Source organism: Canis lupus, chromosome 31 (assembly GCF_048164855.1).
Source record: "Canis lupus baileyi chromosome 31, mCanLup2.hap1, whole genome shotgun sequence".
In the NCBI taxonomy this organism is placed as follows: domain Eukaryota; kingdom Metazoa; phylum Chordata; class Mammalia; order Carnivora; family Canidae; genus Canis; species Canis lupus.
This window is the reverse complement of record NC_132868.1, coordinates 25,998,029-26,020,494: the sequence shown is the minus strand read 5'-3', so window position 1 is coordinate 26,020,494 and position 22,466 is coordinate 25,998,029. Positions and strand designations below refer to the sequence as shown.

Genomic DNA, 22,466 nt, shown 5'->3' with positions numbered 1-22,466 from the left:
GGAAACACTGCAAACTTTCTGTGGTTTTGCTGGAGGGCTTCTTTCCAAACCACCTCCTCCCCATGTTTAAAATGGAATTCTGGAATTTCTGATCTGAAAGCTTCGGCTCATGATAAGACTCGGGTCTGTGCACAAAGATCATTTTTGCTGCTACCTTAAAAATGGGGTTTCTGCTTTTAAAAAATGGGGTTTCTGGATCTCAAATTCACATTGCACTTGGGTTCAAGTGTCTTAGTGACCATTCTCAAGCAAGTGCCATCTCTTCAAAGAATTCTGGTCATGTAGTCTTTTCCCCCACTTAACTATAAATCCTAATCCAACTAGATATTTGTAAGGGACACTGTGAGTATAGTGTCTGTATTTAATCCATTGTGTCTAAATTTGCCTCTGACATAGTTGATAGCTTTGGAAATGGTACACTTCTATTCAAACTGTGTAATCTTTGGTTTCAGGGACTGAGCTGTAATTGTGCCCATCACCACAGGTTTATTGCTCGGCTGCCAAGTCAGCCTCATAGCTGATACTCACTGACCCGCATATGTGCTCCCAAGTGAGGAGTGCTGTGCGCCAAGAGCCCTCAAGGATTCTCAGCTGATTACACAATTGTTTTGTCCAAGTTTAAGATCGAAGTAGAGGACAGAAATCAGCCACTGTCTGATGGCTGGAGACAGATAGAGGGTGTGAGAAAAGAAACTGGAAGAAATCTAGCAAAAACCAGATCTTTTTCATTCAAAGCAAAATGAACAAGTGAGAGGTTGCAGATGTTCATGGATCCCCAGACATGAAGAATGAGAGATGTCCTGTCTTTCCTGAATCTCAAATACTGTCATGTTTCCAAAAGTTTCATCAAGGTTGTATCTTTCTTGATTTGAAGAATAGGTAACCTCAGCTCTTAAAGATTTCAGAGAATTACTGGTACAGTGAACCCCTTCCTCTTAACCTTGACAGCTTTGCCTTTCTTGAGTCCGTGCAATTAAACTGCTTAGAAATTGAGGGAGGGAGCAGACAGCCTCAATTTTTAAAAGTATTTCAACATTGCTGGTTTAAAACACCTACCTATCCTTGGAGATTATGTTTCAGTCCTGAGTGGGGCCTGGGAGCTGCATTTTCCACAAACTCCTGGTTAGAGCCCCACATAGGGATGGAGGGAACCCTGGATTGAGGATCAGGATGTTAAATTCATTCCTAGCACCTGTGCCAGGTGGTGTGCTGTGTCATCTTTGCCTTTTGGGCTTCTGCAACCTGATATGTACCGTAACAGCTGGAGTATGTGACCTTGAAGGTCAGTTCTGGCTCCAGCCATCGGTGATCAGTTCATTCTTTGTGTGGGGTACACACATACAACTTAAACTTCATCCCCAGGAGTCCAAGAGTTACTGAAATGGCAACTGATTCAGACAATAATCTTCAACACTATGAAATAATTAAAAAAAAAAAAACCCGCTCTTATTTCTCCTTTAATAGCCACCGTGTTAGTTCACAAGTCCTGGCTAGAATATTGAATTGCCCTTTTCAACCCCACGCACTGACTGTCGCTCCATTTTTTGATGGTTGGAGGACAAGTAGAAGAAAAAAAGCCATCTCTCAAAATATCACTTTCCCACTTCATCATTAAGAGATTCAGTTTCTGCCTTTCTCTTTGACTTTCCCTTCTTTATTGTGTGGGCATGGATTTAAAAACACTGCAACAATTTGACCCTCTTTCATGATCTACGCAGGCTTTTAAACTGCAAATTTCAACCTCCACGCAGGGCTTTGACTGGTTGTTTTTTAAGTCTGGCTTCTTTTGATGTGAACATTTTCAAGCTCTCGAACAATAAAGTATGTTTTTACCCAGATAATGAAAGTAATTATCAGGTAGACAGTTGTGCCTCTGAAGTGGATTCTGCTCTTTATTAGTCTGTCACTCTGTCAGTACTTTTATTCTATGTCTGTTTTGCTTGGAAATACTTATTTGATCCCCTAATCCTTTCTTAAATTATAGGTATGGGTGTAGTTGTACTAATCCGAACTTTGGTGCGGAACATTCTGGTTTTATATAATGAGAAAACTTTTAAGACTTATTAACTGAGTTATTTTTTTTTTTTTAAGTAGCAGATCTTTAGTAGGACGTTATTGCTTTGTTTGGAAACTTGACTTGAGGGTATTAGTATTTGAAATAAGATTTGTTTAAATGAAGATAAAGACGGTATAGGCGAGGGGCCATCGTTATTAACATAGTAAGCATTACAGCAATGAGCCATATGGAAAATTGTTAATAACTATTGACACTTAAAGACAAGTTATCTTCTAGGAATGACATATGTTTATTTTCCTGGTGTAGATAAAGAAAACAGGCATGTGTCATCAATAATCCGGCCAGGGGGCCCCTGGGTGGCTCAGTCGGTTAAGTGTCTGCCTTCTGCTCAGGTCATGATCCCGGAGTCCTGGGATCGAGCCCTGCGTTAGGCTCCCCACTCGTGCTCTGTCTCTCACTCTCTCTCTCTCTTAAATAAATAAATAAAATCTTTTAAAAAATAACCCAGCCAGCGTAGGCATACCTGAGAGCTCTGGGTTTATCATCTGTATACATTGCCCCTCGCAGAGCAGGCTTTACATTTTGAGCCTTTTCTTGACCCTCCTGCCCACCCTGCAACAAACCAATTAGTAACCTTCCAAATGACAAGACCCCCCTTTCTTTAAGATTATCGAGGGTGGTAAGACTAGTTTTTAATCTAATTTAGGCCGAAGAACCATGTAGATACTTTGTGCCATTAGATTGGCCACTTAGCTGCCAAGAACCTCAGTTCCCTTGTCTGTGCAATGAGAACTCTAGTGCCCTTCTCAGAATGATAACTGGGAACAAAGGAAAAAAGACCGCGGCCAGTCTCCGGGAACTGCAAAACATACATTCATACAATGCACACAGTGTAAATCAGTATTTGGTTTGATTTTATCGATTGAAGCCAGATTAAAAAATCAATTCCCTTTTTATTAATCACCTTGGTTCCTAAAATATTTTAATGTACTTACTAATTTGTAGTCAGAATCAATTTTCAGAAAGAGTGGTGCCTTAACCTCATTAATACTGGGGACTAGTTCCTCTGCTTTCTCTGTACCCCCTGATTCCTGCCACCTGAAGCTTTATTCAATGAAGCTGTGCCTTGCAGCAAGGTCTCCAGTGCATGTTTTGAGAATCAATTGCCAATCACATTGCCTGCCCAAAGTATCTTTTAGTCTTGGCTCAACCTAGATGGAGCCTGTGAGCTCTTGAATTACCAACAGATTTCTTCCTGAACACCAGAAGTTATGGTTCCCCCTGGGTGGTACCTTGAATTACACTCCACCCCTCCCTAGAGGTGGGGGAGTTGCTAGTACAGATCTTACCCCCTTGCTAAAAGCCTCCGATTCCCTAAGGCTTTCATTTTAGAATTTTTAGTCTATGGGTCCTAGCCAGAAGTGCTAGGTGGATGAATAGGGTATGGGTGCCATCTCCTGGCAGTTATTGGAAATTGCTTGGTAAGACCATCTGTTTATTTATAGGGTCAGCTCTTCTGCATCAAAGGAAAAATGCACCATTATCATTTTTAAAAAACAAGTATTAGACTTTCATCTTTGATCACACTGTAATTACATAGTACCTCTTCTAATTTCCGGCTATGATTGTTGACTTAAAAACTAGTGCTTTGGAATGGCCTAGCCTTAAATTATTCGTAGAGAATAAGAGATGCTTTTGTGTAGATACCATAGAGTTAGTTTATGGTCAGCTCATTAACAGAGTTCTAGCTTCCCCCTGCCATCTCTTCGGTGGATGTAATGGGATTCCTCTGCTTGTAGATACAGTGGCTCTCTAGTCTTTCACTGTGTCTGGAAATGGCCATGTCGAATTGACTCTGTCACTCTGAGCACACCATCCTGGCACTTTTCATCCTGGAAGAGTCTTATAAATTCTATCTGTAGGCTCTACCATCTATTTATTCATTCAGCTGGCATCTGTTGAATTTCTGTTGCGTTAGGTTAGAAGATACACAGGTCATCAGACAGAGGGACACCGACAGGCCAACAAATAATTGGTAATTGGCCTAAGTGCTACACTCAAGTATGGACAAAGGTCATTGAACACAGAGATTAAATATGTCGTTTGCAAATTTTTCCATACAATTTAGGGGAACAGAGGCAGAATAATCCCAGGCGGAGGCTAAAGGAAAAATGCTATTTTGGTTTTTGAATTTGGTTTGACCTTTTACATCTGAATCAGGCAGCTGCGCTTGAATAAAGCTCCATCCCAAAGATTGGCCCCTGCAGTAAACCTGGAAGCTGGGCTTTTCCTGGCTGGGAATTTTTGTTCACCAACTCCTGGCCTCTACTGGTTGAGGGTGTCCCCCCCCGCCCCGCCCCAACTCTGTGGTGTTCATTCTTGTGCACGAGTCCCACATCCTTCCTGGCAGTGCAAAGCAGAGATGGCCCTCAGGTAAAGGAGCAGAACCACTGGCCTTGAGGGAAGCTGCCAACTTGCAGGAAACCACCTACCATGGCTGCAAGAGCCAGGCACACACACCACATACTCATATAGTCACACATACTAGACAAAGGTAAAATAAAGTGAAGCAATAATAATAATTATTATTCATTTTCTTTAGATATGGGAACAATGGTTGCAGTTTTCAAAAGGTCTTTGGCAGTTAAAGACCTCGAAGTATTTATAGCTGAAATTGTATGATGCCTGGGATTGAGTTTAAAAGGTTACAGAAAAAAAAAGCATGCATAAATGAAACAAGAATGGCAACAGTAATTGTTAAAGTTGGGAGATGGCTAGGTGGTGATTTATTATTTTATTATCTCTACTATTGTGTATGTTTGAAATTTTCTAAAGTAAACTAATTTTAAGACCCTGGTCATTGCTGGCCAGTGACAATTTTAAAATCCTCTAGAGGAGGATTCTTTATATACATTGGGATCTTTTTGAGGTAATTTTTAGCAACTCTAAGTGTGTCGTGTAGACCACAACCGTAAAGCCCAGTTTTAATCAACACTGTCCTATTTCCTTAGGCTGCTGGGTCATAAGCAGGACATATCTTCATACAGGCTCATGAATACCAGTTGGGTTTTCATTTTTGTTTTTTTGGGGGGTTGGGGTTTAGAAAAGGCACAAAATTCTTCATGTTTCTTTCCCCATGGCTCTCAGTGCATCTGAGCTTTGTTTTACACAGAGAAGAGATGTGATTATGGTAGATACTGTGTCCACAGAGGAAGAGGATTTTCCTGCTTCAGAACTCAGAGTTTATGGCTTTGTGGTTATGATTTCCTTTGGTAATGACGTTCTCAGCCACCATCAATCTGTGTCCCCATCCTAGTCATAAAAATTTAGGGGATCTTACTTTAAAATGAAGGCTTTTTCGCTGTTAGATGAAAATGCGTAAATTAGACTCTGCCTCTAAATAGATGGGAATGTTCTCAGGGTTTGTCTGGGGGTCCTGAAAGAATTCCAACACTTTGAGAATCCCACAATTAAAACACTTGCGGATGCTCTCTGAAAATTGTCTAAGAGTTAAGTGTGGAACACAAGTGCATGCACATATAGCTAAGTGTCACAGCACCAGGTATCTTTTTTTTTTTTTTTAATTTTTAGTCTTTTATACTCATCCCTTTCCTATGATCCATGACCCATTTTGCTCATATACTTCATTCCTCAGGGATGGCTAAAATCAGCTATTCATCTGCTTTAGAAATCATTTCATTCCAAAATAGAATCTATTTTATTTTTAGATAGAGAAATAAGCTTCCACTATTTCCTATAGTGTTGTATGTGGTGATTTTAATGGCTTGAAGATACTAAATTGTTCTCCCAGAATAGCATTCTTCATGCTGGAAGGGAGCATGAGATAGTGAAGAGTATGAAATCGACTTGAATTTGGATCTCAGCTCAGCAAGCGTGACCATGAACAATTTATTTGACTCTTATTTATCCCGATTTCCACATCTGTAAAATGGGGACAATATTATGTACTTGAAAGTCCCAAGAGCATTGGATAAGATAACCGGTCAAACATCCTGCCTGTGTCTTAATATGTATGTAGTAGAGCCGATAAGGGTTTGTGCCCTTCTCAGAGAGCCTTTGACATGAGATGTGAATACGTTGAAAATGTGCTCTATAAAGTCAGCCCTTCTTTTGCTATTCTGTGTTACTGCTCGTACTGTGCTCTCTCCTTTGAACACTGGCAGAGTTAGACGATGTGACCACAGCTGGGCTGCCCATTAAAAATGCAGATGAGTAAACTGTGAGAGAAAAGAGCGGCATCCAGCCTTACGCACCCTTGAATTTCTTACTACCACTGTTTCTGGGGGCCCCATGCGATGCCATCGGTGGCTTTAGGGGTCTGTGTTATAGTTGTCTGTCTTCAGTAGTAGCTTTCTGGAACACATCTATACTCAGACTCTATCTCATGTTTGTATTATTAGTCTCTCCTCCACCCCCTAAGATCTGATTGATCATCTCTTGGGACAGGAAATGCCCTCTCTCCACTGGCAGGATGGTCAGAAAATTCTACTTGATGAGACAGGTCTTTCACTGACACACGAGATGGAATGTGTCTTCTGTGTCTTCCATCTTTATGTCTTCTACTTACTGGCACTCTATAGGTAGAGTCCATTTCTTTACCAGGGTGACTCATCAAGTATTTGAAGGTGGAACTCATGGCCTTCTTGAATTTTCTGTCCTTCAGGCTGAATGATACACACTCCTCTTCCTCTTCTATGTTTTCACGAGGACCTTTATTCATTTCCTTGAATGTTATTACCTCAGTCTATAATTATTTGTTCATTAGTGTATGATTATCTGATCAGTGTGAGAACTGTTCATGCTGCTTATCAAATATTTCTGGCTCTCTGCCTTCCCAGCTAGAAGTAGAATTGCACTTTCTTCCCTGGGATTAGGTAAGACCACGTGACTAGTTTTGACCAGTGATTTATGAATGAAAATGATATCTGTCCTTTCCAGGCCAGAGCACTTACCTGCTGAAAGGAGATTCTCTAGGGCTTTCTTTTCCTCCAATAGAGTAATCATGAAGTTCCAGATAAGGGTTTTCTATCCACCTGTGTCCTAGATTAAGAAAAGAAGAGCCCCTAGCCAACCCCTACTGATGGTCACAAAGTCTGAATGAAAAATCAAAAACTTGTTATTTTATGTCACTGAGGCTTTAGCTTTCTTATTCAGCATAACTGCATCTATCCTGACTGATACCATTATATCCGGCTTTCTCACTACATGATGAGCATGATGCAGTGGAGGCTGTGTGTTTCTCTTCACCTTTGTATCATCTAGTATAGTACTGGCTCAGAGGAGACACTAAGGCCATGTGTTGCTTGCATGAATAAATTAAACCTCAGTTTTGAACCCCATCTCCATTTCTGCCAATTCCTGACCATGGCTTATTTCATTGTTTCTCTTCTAAAATGTATGCACCCCCGTCCCGTAATCCAACCCAGCTTTCCAGTTTCAGAGAAATTAAGTAGTTTGCATAGCATAGACATCCTCAAATGGGAAAGGAATGCAAACCACACCCATTGGGGGTCATAGGCAGAGGTGAGGGGGGTACAGCTGAATTGATTCTTTTTTTTTTTAAGATTTTATCTATTTATTCATGAAAGACACACGGAGAGAGGCAGAGACATAGAAGGAGAAGCAGGCTTCTCTCAGGGAGCCCGATGTGGAACTCGATCCCGGGACTCTGGGATCACACCTTGGGCCGAAGGCAGATGCTCAACTGCTGAGCCACCCTGTTGCTGAATTGATTCTGAACATCTCTATCACAAGCATATTGCTTCTTCTGCAGAGCAAGAGAAGGTGATCTGGTCATCACTGATACATTTTTGTGTCTTAGATAGCCATTTAATCCATATTGGCATTACACTTGCTTTCAGGTTGCTGTTGTTTTTACCTTGAAGAATGAGGTTTTTTTTTTTTAAGATTTTATTTATTTATTAATGAGAGACATACAGAGAGAGGCAGAGACACAGGCAGGGGGAGAAGCAGGCTCCCTGCGGGTAGCCTGATATGGGACTCAATCCCTGGATCTGGGATCATGACCTGAGCCAAAGGCAGACGCTCAACCGCTGAGCCACCCAGGCATCCCAAGAATGAGCCTTCTAAAGTGAACACTCTTGTAAATTGACAATATGTAGCTTTCATGCCCCTGTTTTTGCTGTAGGAAGCTGATAGTGGGACTAATTAGATACCCCTTTGAGTTTTGCCATTAAGTTCTGATTGGCAGAAACCATGAGTTTTTAAACCATCCTAAGAGCTAAAAAGAAAAAAAAGGGGGGAGGCAAGACTTATGAGATGGGTAAAATATTGATAACATGTGTTATGCGCATGTGCTCAGAACCCTCTCTTTATTGGCATGCCAAGTAATCTGGTGTGCATTTTGTTTTATTCCTGTGACCACCCACCAAAATTTGGGGAAGGTGAGAAGTTGTCATTCTCCAACTTCACTCCCCAGTTGAGGCCAAGACTGATTAATTATGTAATTATGTTGGTCTTGGGTGAATTGGACTTGAATCCAGGCCTAACTCATGGTCATTGTGTTCAAAATAGCTTAGTAGACTTTGCCAAAGCCCACCAATTTTTAGAACTTAAATTTTTAAAATTTAAGAAAACAATGAAAAATTAGGCACTTCTTTTCACTCTAACTTTTGAATTATTACCACATGATCTTACAGATATGTGCTGACAGGATTTCATGGTATATTATATAGCAAATTCCATGATCCCCTAGATATTGTTATTGGTGTATTGGAGTTGACTGAAATAATCGGTACGTTCAACAATCAGTTGCCTTCTGATCCCAATATCTGTGTTAGCCACTGCAGTAATAAAACCCGACGACAGGAGCTTATGGACTGTTGACTGTGACAATAGCTTCCATTTTCTGAGCTTCTTTGCCAATTACTGTATCCAATGCTTTATATTGCTTATCCTATTTAGGAAGGAAAATAAGCCACGAGTAGAGCCCACTGTTCAATAGGCATAGAAAGTGCTAATGTAAAAAATCAGATCAAGGCCCACCGTGGAGGTGTGTAGGATATTTATTCTGCAGGGCACTTGTTCAGAAGGAACAAGAACGGGTGGGAATCCAGCCTGCCCTCTTCTTGCCAAGCCCTGTGCCATGCCACACAGGGACATTCATCAGAGGAGGCATTTGTAGGCTAGCAGCAGTCTGAGTGCAGTGACGGGAGAGAATGCTCCATTCATCTCCCTTCCTCTGACATGTTTTGTACACCTTGCATGTGCTAGAGACTTCAGACAGGTTTAGTTAAATCTTCAGAATAACTCTGTGGAATAGGTGTTGTCTGCTATTCCAGTTTTATAGGTGGTGGAGAAAGGGAAGAACATAGGGGGAAAGGGTGAAATACCTATGTGCTCAGATAGTTCATATCAACTCCAAAAGGGTGGTTTTATGGTTGGTTGGTTGGTTGGTTGGTTTTAAACATATGAAGAACTGGAAGCTCAAAAAGGTTAAATAATTTATCTGGTTTACTTAATGACAGACCCGGATTTAAACCCAAGCCTGCCTTCCTCCAATGCTCTTGTACGCATATCTGTATCAAAACAAGGAAAGATCAAGCAAGGGAGACTCCTTTGAAGCATCATCTTTTGAATCAGTCCTTTGACTATATGTATTTGGTCAATGGGTCATTCATTACCAGGGGCACCTGGCTGGCTCAGCCAGGTAAGTGCCTCCCTGCAGTTTGGGTCATGATCCCGGGGGTCCTGGGATGGAGCCCCTGCATCAGGCTCCCTGCTCAGCAAGGAGTCTGGTTGGCCCTCCCCCTTTTGCCCTTCTCCCTGCTTGTGCGCTCGCTCTCTCTCACTCTGCTCTCCCTCTCTCAAATAAATAAATAATTTTAAAAAGTCATTACCATACATGAATTAATCAGTTTTCTAAAAGATTTAAGTAAGATTACATGCAGTTGTCTCAGAATTATGCCAAATAAAACAGGCTCTTTGCCTTAAGAATATATTGCTGTAACTGTTAATATTCATGATCACTCAGCAGATTATTGAAAATACTGAGACGTTCCATTGGTCTCTTCCTTTTCTATTTCCTGTGTCTTATAGTCAATTTATTTTGGAATACTAATAGCTTCTTGCAAGACAGATAAGATCTGTTCTTTCCCATGATAAATGTGGGTGCTCAGACATGTTCTGCTGCTTCTCCAAGGTCACAGCACAACTTTTGCCAATGAAAGCACAAAGTTGACACTTTGCCTTGAGACCCCTGCTGCTTCCCTTTGGAACCTGTTCTGCATTTATGTCAAGTTCAGCTGTTGTCATGAGGGAAGCAGTAGGTATACGCCATTCTGACCTGTGCAACAATTATAGGAATAAGACAGTGCTGTTAATCTGTCAGTAGGGCCGTGTGACCTTGAATGAGTTATTTCTCCTTTCTGAACCTGTTTTTTTCTCCTGCAAGGTGTGAGGGATGCCACATATATGATTTCTGGACACAAATGAGGAAAATACTAAAATCTTCCCTAAATTGGAGTCATTAAAAAATTCCATAGATCCTTTTTTAGGAGAAGGTAGCCATGCCTACTTTTCAGAATGTGGATAAGCTTGACAAAAATATTTATTTCTTTGAAGTATAAATCAACTTTTTATAGGAAGGTTTTATATTATTTATTTTATTTTTTTTTTTTTTTAATTTTTATTTATTTATGATAGTCACAGAAAGAGAGAGAGAGAGAGAGAGAGGTGGAGACATAGGCAGAGGGAGAAGCAGGCTCCATGCACCAGGAGCCCGATATGGGATTCGATCCCGGGTCTCCAGGATCGCGCCCTGGGCCAAAGGCAGGCGCTAAACCGCTGCGCCACCCAGGGATCCCCTTATATTATTTATTAACAACCAAAAGACTGTTCCCCAAGGAGATGTATCAGAATCACAGAAGCGCTTTGTCAACATCGTTCCATTCTGTACCCTTCCTGCTATCGAGCATCACCTCTATAAGGCACTGTTCTTAGTGTGCCACATGAGTTTGGGTGGAAAAGATAACATTTTGTAATGAAACGAGTATTGCCAAGATACTCAGGTCTCTTTTAATCTGCATAGAAATCTTTTATATACACAAAGACATAGAGACAATTTATCTGATTCTGTAGCTTGAATAATAAGACATAGACATTTTACCTCTCTGACATATCTTTCTCCCCTCAACATAGGTAACAGCTTTGTTTTGTTTTGTTTTATGGAATCTGCACAAGTACCAATTTCCCTTATCTACTTAGTATTTGTTAAATTACCCTCCCGAGTCCCCACATATCTGCTGGAGTGAAGCTCTGAGGCTAGACACCATACCTGGTTCAAGTGCTCTGGTGTTAACAACCTGGCATTATGTGCTTGAGTGATGGCAGCTTGTAACTTGAATTCAGTGGAATGTGATAAAGTTTTATTCACTAGAATATAAGAGTGTCAGGGACAGAGTTCCATTTTTCACTTGATATTGTAAAGGTAATGAGCAAAGGACTAAGTGGATGACATTGAAGTCATTCCTTAAACTCAGGGTCCCAGTGTAAACAGAACCCAGGCCCCTCTGTCCCTTGCACAACAAAACCAATCGCTGGGACATGGAGTGTGCAGTAAGGAAAGGGTTTCTTCTTGGAGAGGTGGGAGGGCAAGCCTTAATTAAATCTGCCTCCCCAGCAGGGGAGAGTCCAGGATTTCTAAAGGCAAGTGGAAAAGGGTCTGGATAATGGGGAGAAAAGCTAAGGTGCTCAGTGGCTCAGAATCTGACGGAGGTAGTGACTGAGCAGGAGGGGAGTGTTAACTTCATTTCTTTGTGCTCAAAGAGGAGGCCAGGGGTCCTGACTAGTTTGCCTGGCTTTTCTGATGAAATCTTGAGTCTGCAAAACAAAGAAATCAATACTTGGTTATCACGGTGTCAGGCAAGAATATTATGCTACAGAAACATGGTGGCAGACAGCATTCCTGAGAACCAGCAGATTTGGGATAAAGATTTGCAGCCTGGTGTAGCTGCCCTGTTAACTCTTTCATTACCGGCTTTATCAGTAATATTAAGGTCTTCTTAAGTAGAAACTACAAAATAAAGCAAAACCAAGGAATCGATTAATTCCAGGACATGAGGCTGGGAGGCAGTTTTACTTTGTGTTTTTAACAGCAAACATATGCCCATGCTTCCTTGAAAAAGAAGAGACCCGCCCAGGGGAATAAGCCTTTTCTCCTAACCAGCTCATTGTTATGTGAGATTTTTCCTTTTGTTCTCACTCTTAGTTTTGGATAATTTGCTAATAGCTAAACAGCCAGTCACTTGATCTCACCCCCCTGTAATTACACAGAAATCCTTGGATCAGTTCAGAGATGGCACTTGTTGGAACTGGTACCCCTGGCCGAAGTGGATGGTTGATTTTTTTTCTCTCCTCAGCCTTCTTCCCTCCAGCCCCTGGATGTGTTTTAGTTGCATGGCAACCCATCTGCCACGATAGCTGATGTCAGCTCATTTTCATTTAAACTTAGCCCAGGAAAGTTTTCCAGAAGGGCATTTGAGTAGAATGCCGGGGCAGGCTCCAGTTTGTGTTACCAAATCATTGGTAAAACTGCAGACTAATGGGCTCAGGCAGGCTAAATGTAAATGTGGGTGTCACAGGGGATTAGCTTCCAGAAATACGTGGCCTTGGGGACTTTCTGACTTTTAGGAGCTTAGCAAATGAGCTTCAGCAAGATTTTCTCTGCTGCTGAAGTTCTCTCTGCCCTTGAAAGGAATAAGAGTCCAAAATTAACCTAACTCCTGATAACAGAATTTAGCCAAATATTTTTATGACTTCTGAAAGGAGGGACAACATTTTAACTGGGTCCACAAGCCTCATTTGGGAGGAAAAAGAATATATATTATATATATATATATATATATATATTTTTTTTTTTTTTTGAAAAAGTATTTTATTACTGGCAGGAATGTTCTAGTGTATCTGCTAACAAGTGAAAACATGTTAAAACTTCTTTAATCCAGTAGAGGGCAGAAGGGAGTTTTAGCTTTTTCTTAACCTGTGACTATGCAAACAAAAATTGACAGTCCAAGGCAAAGTCAGTGGCATGTTTGTAAACACAGTATACCCAGCCTGTTGATGCACATCTTATTCTTGTTGTCTAGACAGGTCCTTGCTAGTATGCTCAGAGCCAGTTTGATCCTATCTAGGACAGAAAAGAATGTCTGGAGTTTTGAGTCATGTATGCCTAAGAGGGAACAGTGATATGGTATCCAAATTATACCACCACTTCTAATCTATTCAGATCTTATTAATTAATCATAATACATTTCAATATGTTTTCTGTGTGTATATGGGACACTCCAAATGTTAGGATTTAAAAACATTTGAACTAATGACAAATTATTTCATGATCAGATATTTCTCTTTGAAAGTAATTACCTACCTGTGAGCCTATAATGCAGCAAAAATGATTTTCCCAACCCACCCTGGATTCTGAGAAGCAAATCTTACCTGTTTATAGCTAAGACTTGGAGTGACTTGGAGTGGTAATATTTGGTATATTATAAAGATGAGGTTAAAACTGAAACATGACAATTGAGAAATGCATCTTTGTTTTTGGTATTTGATAACGTTCAATCCTTGGTTATTACTAAATTCGGTTTTTGAAAACCACTTTTAAAAGGAAGATAGATTTTCCTTGCTGACTTTAGTGAAGTCTGTTTTTGCTTTGTTAGAATGTAATGCCTTGGGCAGCCCCAGTGGCCCAGCAGTTTAGCGCCGCCTTCAGCTTGGGGTGTGATCCTGGAGACCTGGGATTGAGTCCCATGTCGGGCTCCCTGCATGGAGCCTGCTTTTCCCTCTGCCTGTGTCTCTGCCTCTCTCTCTCTGTCTGTCATGAATAAATAAATAAAATCTTAAAAAAAAAAAAAAAGAAAGAAAAAGTAATGTAAGAAAAATAAAGTTAAAAAAAAAAAAGAATGTAATGCCTTATGAACCAGCCCTTCAAATGGAGTTAGGATATTTATTTATTTGAGAGTGCACACGTGTGTGAGCCAGGGGAGGGGAAGAGGGAGAGAGAATCTCAAACAGACTCCCCACAGAGGGCAGAGCCCAGACTTGATCCTACAACTCATGAGATCATGACCTGAGCTGAGATCAGGAGTTGGACGCTCAACTGCCTGAGCCAGCCAGCCAGCCAGGTGTAAGAAGCCCCCCTGTGATCAGCCCCCGTGGAAGGTAGGGACCCAAGGCAGGATCAGGCTGAGGGAAAAGTCTGGTTTCTTTGTAGGCCACACTGTCAGCCTTAGCCGACCCCCCCTGAGAACTTTGGATTTGAATAATTCTTCAGAGTATCCTGAACCAGGGCATTCTCACTTTGATATGTACCCCCCACCCTCACCCCAAACACAGGACACAACTTGGGTTGAGCTGGCTCTTTGCAGGCAGTCCTTATGGGATTGCACTGACGGCAGTCCCAGGAACTGAGATAAGAGGTCTGGGTGCACAGCGCAAGGAGTATGAGAAGCAGCCTCAGAAGTCAGGTACACTGGATGGATTCTCTTTCTAATTGTGGATTCTTGAAAGTTGGATAACTTTTCTAATTGCCTTCAATGTGATAGCTTGCTGTATTCCTGTCTCTATAAGGAAGTGGTACTGAAAAGAGATTGTCATGGTTAATATGGTTTGGAAAATAGGATTTGAAAGAACGAAAAGAGCATATTTTTATTTCATTTTTGAGAATTAAATTCTGAAATAAAATGGTAACCTAAACACATTCACAAGGCATATTTATTTGCATCAGCGTTGTTTCTTGTGAATAATAAACTATATTGATTAAAAGTAATCGCAGCGAGTAAGGGAATTGTGGTTTGTGATAGTTCCTTGCGATCTTTGGAGAAAAGGTTAAATAAGTCACAGAGAATGATGCTGGCAGGGAGGGTATATTTGTTTGTAGACGGAGCAGTCATTTGCATTTAGTCTATAATTATTTAAGCCCTTCATGGTGAATTCCCATTAATTCCATCTGTTTGTTCCTTTGCCATTCAGCCATAGCTTCAGTTGTATGTCCACTGGGTGCAGAGCCCAATGCCTGCCTAATACAGATTTGAGACATGGTCTGCACTCTTAAGGAGCTCATGTTAGCATCCAAAAATCACATTTTTATATGTCACTACCAGTTTTATCAGAAAAGTATATCATTTGGGAAAATATTAAGCTCATGATGCAAGAGATGAGTTTTCTAAAATTTAGCACTTTTTTTGAGGGGGGGGCTCATTTTCTCATTGACAATAGATACTTTATTTGTTTTTGCGAAGACAGGCTTAGTTCATTTTTTAATGAAAATGTCTACCAGATACCCAAGTCTGAATGCCCAGTGGTTCCTTAAAGTAAAAATGGTCTTCCACGGGCAAAGCAGCTAACTTAGCCCACAGCTCCAACACAGGTGCTTTTCCTGAAGACAGCTTTTGTACTTCAGTACGAGGCAGAAGTGCTTTATGGTTACTTGCCGTTTTGTCACACAGAACATTAGAGAGGTGGCTGCAGAGTTGGGATTTAATAAAATTAACTCATTTTTCTTTTCCATTAGGGATTTTCTTCAGTGCAACTGATTTTTTTTAAAGATTTTATTTATTCATGAGAGATACATACACAGAGAGAGAGAGGCAGAGACACAGAGGGGGAAGCAGGCCCCCTGTGGGGAGCCCAATGTGGGACATGATCCCAGGATCCTGGAATCACGACCTGAGCCAATGGCAGACGCTCAACCACTAAGCCACCTATGCGCCCCTGATTTTTTTTTTTTTTTTAATGCTAGTACAAGTTAGCAACAGAGTTCAATGACTGCCAGTATAGTTTGGTGCCACTGTCTTCATGAATGCCTAGCAGTTTGACCTGCCATTTGCTTCCGTCCCATCAAGCGTCAGTTCAAGTGTCAACACGGTGAACAAGGCAAATGATGTGTTAGTGTTATTATGGAATAATTATTATTATTATCACCACCCCCTGTAAGTGTCCCAAATTCAGTGTCCACAGCCCACAGTGAGGGTTGCTAGTATAGAGAAAGGCTTAAGCAGGAAGAGCCTAAGGATGGGAAGCTGGTTTGCAAGAGATAAAAAACAGTCTGGCTTTATTTGAGGGCAGCAGAGATGGAGAACAGGGAAGCAATGAGAAATGTTGCAGAAGTTATATAGATAAAATTTAGCAGTAGAAGACCAATAAAGACTTGAAGCTTACTGAGACGTCTGACCTTACGAGATGACCTAGTGGATGGCAGTGCCACTAACCAACGTGGTGACTGGGGAAGAAGAACCCCAGTTTATGATTGAAAAAGATGCCATCCTTGCCGTACGAGAAAATCTGTCGTGATTCTCCCACTTGGTTAAAGTATGAGAAAGAACAAAGTACTGCTGGCTGGGTCCATGCAGCAGCCTGAGATCTGATTTGGACCCTATAATGAGAAGTGGGTCTTGGAAACTCAGCGCATTCTTTATTGATGCAAAAGACTCTGGTGTCTGTGTCTCCTATAACAGTGTTTTCTCTTTCTGTTTCTAGGAATGGTGCAAAAGCTGGACCAAAAACTTCCAGTGGCCAATGAGTACCTGTTGCTCTCTGGCGGAGTCCGGGAAGGCGTGGTGGACCTGGACTTGGATGAGCTTAATGTCTATGCCCGGGGCACAGACTATGATATGGACTTCACTCTGCTGGTGCCAGCCCTTAAGCTGCACGACCGTAATCAGCCCGTGACCCTCGATATGCGCCACTCAGCCTTGTGCCACTCTTGGCTGAGCCTGCGGCTCTTCGATGAGGGGACAATCAGTAAGTGGAAAGACTGCTGCACCATCGTGGATCACATCAATGGTGCCACCAACTACTTCTTCTCCCCAACCAAAGTGGCCGACTGGTTCTATGACTCCATCAGCATTGTCCTGTCAGAGATCCAGAAGAAACCCCAGCGAGGGATGCCAAAGGTGGAAAAGGTGGAAAAGAACGGGACCATCATCTCCATCATCCTGGGTGTGGGGAGCAGTCGCATGTTGTATGATATTGTGCCCGTGGTATCTTTCAAAGGCTGGCCTGCGGTGGCCCAGAGCTGGCTCATGGAGAACCACTTTTGGGATGGGAAGATCACCGAGGAAGAGGTCATCAGTGGGTTTTACTTGGTGCCTGCTTGCTCCTACAAGGGTAAGAAGGACAATGAATGGCGGCTGTCCTTTGCCAGGAGCGAGGTGCAGCTGAAGAAGTGCATCTCTAGTAGCCTCATGCAGGCTTATCAGGCCTGCAAAGCCATTATCATTAAACTCCTGTCCCGGCCCAAGGCTATCAGCCCCTATCACCTGCGGAGCATGATGCTCTGGGCCTGCGACAGACTTCCTGCCAACTACTTGGCCCAAGAAGACTATGCAGCCCACTTTCTGCTGGGCCTCATTGATGACCTACAGCACTGTCTGGTCAACAAGATGTGCCCCAACTATTTCATCCCTCAGTGCAACATGCTGGAGCATCTGTCAGAGGAGACGGTCATGCTTCATGCGCGGAAGCTCTCCTCCGTGCGCTCGGACCCCGCCGAGCACTTGCGCACCGCCATCGAGCACGTCAAGGCGGCCAACCGGCTGACGCTGGAGCTCCAGAGGCGAGGGAGCACCACCAGCATCCCCTCCCCGCAGTCCGACGGAGGGGACCCCAACCAGCCCGATGACCGCTTGGCCAAAAAACTGCAACAGCTAGTGACTGAGAACCCGGGGAAGTCCATCTCGGTCTTTATTAACCCTGACGATGTCACACGGCCCCATTTCAGGATCGATGACAAGTTTTTCTGAGCATCTTGCTGCCTTTTTTTGTTTGTTTCCTTTTTCCTGGTTCTAAAACTCTCCTGATGTGTAGTGTGGTTTGTGATGCTGACTTTCCGTTTTTTACACATCCAGCCTAGATTGGATCTGTTAAGAACACATTTTAAGTTTCCTGGTTCTGCAGGACGGTGCAGGCTCTGAAACAGTATATTACTATTTCATATTCTGCCTCTGATTTTGTTGTTTACTTTTTGTAGTTATTGTCGCATTGTTTTGGGTTGTGGGTTTTTTTTGTTTTTTTTTTTAAGGAGAACTCGAGCCATACATAGATGAAAATGCTCATGAATTCTCTTGCTTTTTACCGTTTCATGCTTTGTGCAAATTTGTTCATGAGGATGGGGCAACAGATCTCTTTCTGACACTTCAGGATTCTTCTTTTTTTTTTTTTTTAATGAGCTTTCATCACTACAAATATTTGAGAATTGTCTGAACCTGGGAACTACCTGGTATGGTAGCTGGATTTCTTTCTTTTGACCAGTAACCGGAGTAGTTTCCCTCTTTCCACCAAACAATGTAGACTTTGAAAGTGATACTGCTACCAGTTGTGTTTTGGAGCAACTTCATTGAATGTAATTGTCCTCAGATCAGAACTTTGGATGGTTTGGAGGCTGTGTTTGACAACCTTCCAAACAGAATTAAGGTTTCCAAATGGTAGTTTTAGCGTGTGTAATTATTTGAAGCCTTATTTAAATCCTATTAAAGAACATACCATTATAATTGTTATTTGCACTAATGAAATCTTGGCCATTGTCAGAGTTCCAATGTGTGTGTTTCAATATAAATTGACATCCACTGTTGAAATGCTATCATTTTTTTATTTAGCCCATTTCTCTCAATCAATAGAATGATTCTTTGCATTTGTTTCATTCTCCTTTAAATGTGGTGTCCTGTTTTGCCCTCTTTGATACTCCTGGTTCCTGTCTTACTGAGAGAAGTTTGTGAAGCTTTACACCTGCTAAGTGACCATCTGAAGGTGGAGAAAATAAAGAGATAGAGTAGGTGTCTTTGTATCTACTGCTTTTGGGGGTTATAAAGGTGAGCTTTTTTTGTAAAATCTCTGCTTCTACTGGGAGTTGTGGGGAAAACTGGCAGAAAGAATTCATAATCCCCAAATAGAAGATACCATGCCTGTTCAAAAGGAGGTTTTTCTATAGAGCAGGAACGAGGACATATCTGTGGGTGGTAGCTTTGTGTGGAGGTGTCTTATCTTCATGAATGAAATCACTTGCCAGGTTTAGGTGTTGCAAGGCATTGGCTCCTTGTTTTGGTATGGACTCATGGCAGACTGTGGTGTTTGAAAGGTCAGGGGCCCTGCTGATATCTCAAAGGATGATCATGATGTCTACTATTGGGAAGGTCAAGCAACATTTTGGATTTGATCTCGAATGTCCAGACTCACAGGTTGGATTTTGGCCAATTGAAATCAGGCATATGCGGTCTTGGGTTTTTGCATGGGAATTAATGTAATGCTTATAACTGAAAATGAAATCATTCAACCATCTTAAGTCAAACACAAAATAATAAAAGAAACATACTGGCCTTGGAATTTTGTTGTTGCTGTTGTTAGTTTGAAATCCAGAAACTATTTTCTTACTAGTCATACCAACAAGGATTTTCAGTAATTAACTATAGCCCTGGGTTTGCTATTGTCTTTCAGACCATATGTCCATGTAGTGAACATTCAGTATTCATTTGTCCATTTCCCCAGTTTTCCTACTAATATCTACCTATCCTCCACATAAGCCATATCCTTCTCATAAAGCAGCCCTATCCCCAGTTCCAGACATGGTATAAACCGATGGATATAACTATGTCCTTGGCCACAGTTATTAATTAGCGATTTGATGTAAGCTGTTCCAATCAGGGACAGGCTCAAGATTCTAGCTTGGAGTGCTGGGGAAGAAGCAAGCCTCTGGATGTGAATGAAGACGCATTTGGCCTCTGTCACTCTGCGAGCTACCACATAGCCACGACCAGAGCCAGCCTTAGGATGAACTGACATTGTGTGATACTGTGGAGAGAAGAGAAAGAAAAACATGAGCCACCAGACACTGCCAACCCTCTCCCCCCAACACATACGCACACATACACACTGGATTTTCTTGTTGAATAAGTCAACATTTTGTTCTTTTAGCCAGTTTGAATTTGGTTCAATTCGTCAACATATTTAAACTGACATACCAAACTATTTCAGTGTATTTATACTATTTCCGTTCATGTGTGGGTCTCTTCTTTCCATGGATAGGCATCAAGGATATCTATATAGTTTATCTAAAAGCTTAGGTATGTGCTATCTGACTTGATTAATACCAAAGACCATCACAGCCTCTGTAACTAATAAATATACATCTGGTAGAGTCTGTTAAAATTCATTATACTTTGACCGTTATGTTATACTTCCTAGATTAAAAGAAATTCTTATAAACCGCTCAAGTAGCAAGCATATTCCAAGGCACTGGTTCACTTTTTTTTTTTTTTTTAATTTTTTTTTTTTTTTAATTTTTATTTACTTATGATAGTCACACAGAGAGAGAGACAGAGAGAGGCAGAGACACAGGCAGAGGGAGAAGCAGGCTCCATGCACCGGAAGCCCGACATGGGATTCGATCCCGGGTCTCCAGGATCGCACCCTAGGCCAAAGGCAGGCGCTAAACTGCTGCGCCACCCAGGGTTCCCTCACTTTAAGGTCAACTATAAACTGCCATAACTGTGCTTTCGATTGGCTTCTCAAATACAATTAGCAACATCTACAGTATTTTAAATGCTGTGTTTGCAGGCAAAACGTCCTTGCAGGTGTGGTAAAAACCTAGTTTCAGTGATCCTTTTGGCATGTTTTTCCTTTTGCTATATCTAGTCCTAGTAAAGAACACTTTCTACAAATTCTTGGCTAAACTTCATATAAAAAGTCCAGAGTTTCCTGAGATTAGTAATTTTTTTTTTTAATTTAGAAAGAGGGGGAAAGGGCACACAGAGAGAGAGAGAGAGAGAGAGATGATGACCTGAGCCGAAATAAGAGTCAGATGCTTAACCAACTGAGCTACCAGGCACCCCCTGAGATCTCATAATTTTAAAAACTTAAATATCTTTTAATTCCTGAAATTTTCTATCAGCACCAGAAACCTGGAACTCATGTCAGACATTGTTGAAGGTGAGTAGAAATGTAATGTAGTCTGATACCCTTTTTTTTTTTAAGATTTTATTTTTTATTCATGAGAGAGAGAGAAAGAGGCAGAGACACGGGCAGAGGGAGAAGCAGTGTCCATGCAGGGAGCCTGATGTGGGACTTGATCCTGGGTCTCCAGGATCACGCCCTGGGCTGAAGGCAGACGCTCAACCGCTGAGCCACCCAGGTGTCCCAGTCTGATACCCTTTCTTATCTGAAACTTCGTAAATCCCTGAATTACTAACCTGCTCTCCTTCTGAAGCCCAGAAGATTGGTTAAAATCACTTGTTTCAAGTACAATAAAAAATGCCGTAAGGGGCAGCCCAGATCCTGGAGACCCAGGATCGAGTCCCACATTGGGCTCCCTGCATGGAGCCTACTTTCCCCTCTGCCTCTGTCTCTGCCTCTCTCTCTCTCTCTCTCTGTCTCTCATGAATAAATAAATAAAATCTTAAAAAAAAAAAAGAAAATGCCTTAAGGCTGGAGTCATAATTTCAACATCGTTTATGACTGATTTGTTTGGTTGTGGAACTTTACAAGCTGCAACCCAATAGGGTTTCAATTCCCTGATGAGACCTGGTTTCACATATTTCAAAAGTAGATTGTTTTCTACTCTCTGCCTTTCATCTGAAATGGAAGATCCACAGGTGCAAGTAAAGGTTGGTTTCAGAGAAGGATCCAATTAGGGTCAGAGATTATAAAAATAAAAATATCTCTGAAATTACTACTCTGAATTATTTTGGAGAAAATGAGAGGCAGGCACATGCGGCTACTTTTACTTTCAGGTAGAAGTGTGAGGAAGCAGGGCGGAGGCTCCTGGGGCTAGTTGAAGAGCTCCTACTGACTTCTGTACCACACACTTGGACACACATACAGGCTTTCACTTTACTGACTGGAGATTTCTTTAGACTATTTTGTAACCCTTCCAGGGAGGATTCAGCCCACTGGCTGGTCACAGCTAAGTGGTGATTATTTTGGATCAGATCATTACCTGGCTGAGAAAAATTTCCTGACTTGGAGTTCAGCCTTGGAAGAGATTGCTGGGAAGGAAAAGGAAGCTGGTGCTTAGCAGCAGCTGTGGCATCCTGGGGTTAGGTGGCTTCCTGCTGCCTCAGAGCTCTGCACCGGCCTTTGGGGAAGTACATCAACGTCCATCCTGATAGGCTCTCTCCAGAACCTCTTCCCTTGAGTCACCCAAGGGAGTGTCTGTATGGCTATCTCACTTTCCAGCGGGTCATTATTAGGGATCAGGAAAAGTCTTTTATTTCATACTTTCCATCCCATATTCTGACCCAGAGGGTAAAAGCTTTTGCCAATCAAATGGAGCACTAACCATTACATATACTAAAGGAAAGATGGACATTGTATCAATACTGTTACTTTATTAATATCAGTTAAATAATAGGTATTTTTTAATTGAATCAATGCAATTAATGCTCCTCTATGAGAAAAATTGTTTTAAAAGTGTACCAGT

General features: G+C 41.7%; 1 protein-coding gene across 3 annotated transcripts in view; it reads left to right on the top strand.

Moving 5' to 3' along the window:
* The window catches only part of MB21D2 (Mab-21 domain containing 2), a 108,194-nt gene extending 88,819 nt beyond the window's left edge, over nt 1–19,375 (top strand). For all 3 annotated transcript variants that reach the window (XM_072807855.1, XM_072807856.1, XM_072807857.1), the window contains one exon: nt 16,535–19,375. In XM_072807855.1, coding sequence (XP_072663956.1) covers nt 16,535–17,799 — 1,265 coding nt within the window. In that variant the 3' untranslated portion in view covers nt 17,800–19,375. The remainder of the gene's footprint in view (nt 1–16,534) is intronic.
* Nucleotides 19,376–22,466: the final 3,091 nt, after the last annotated feature.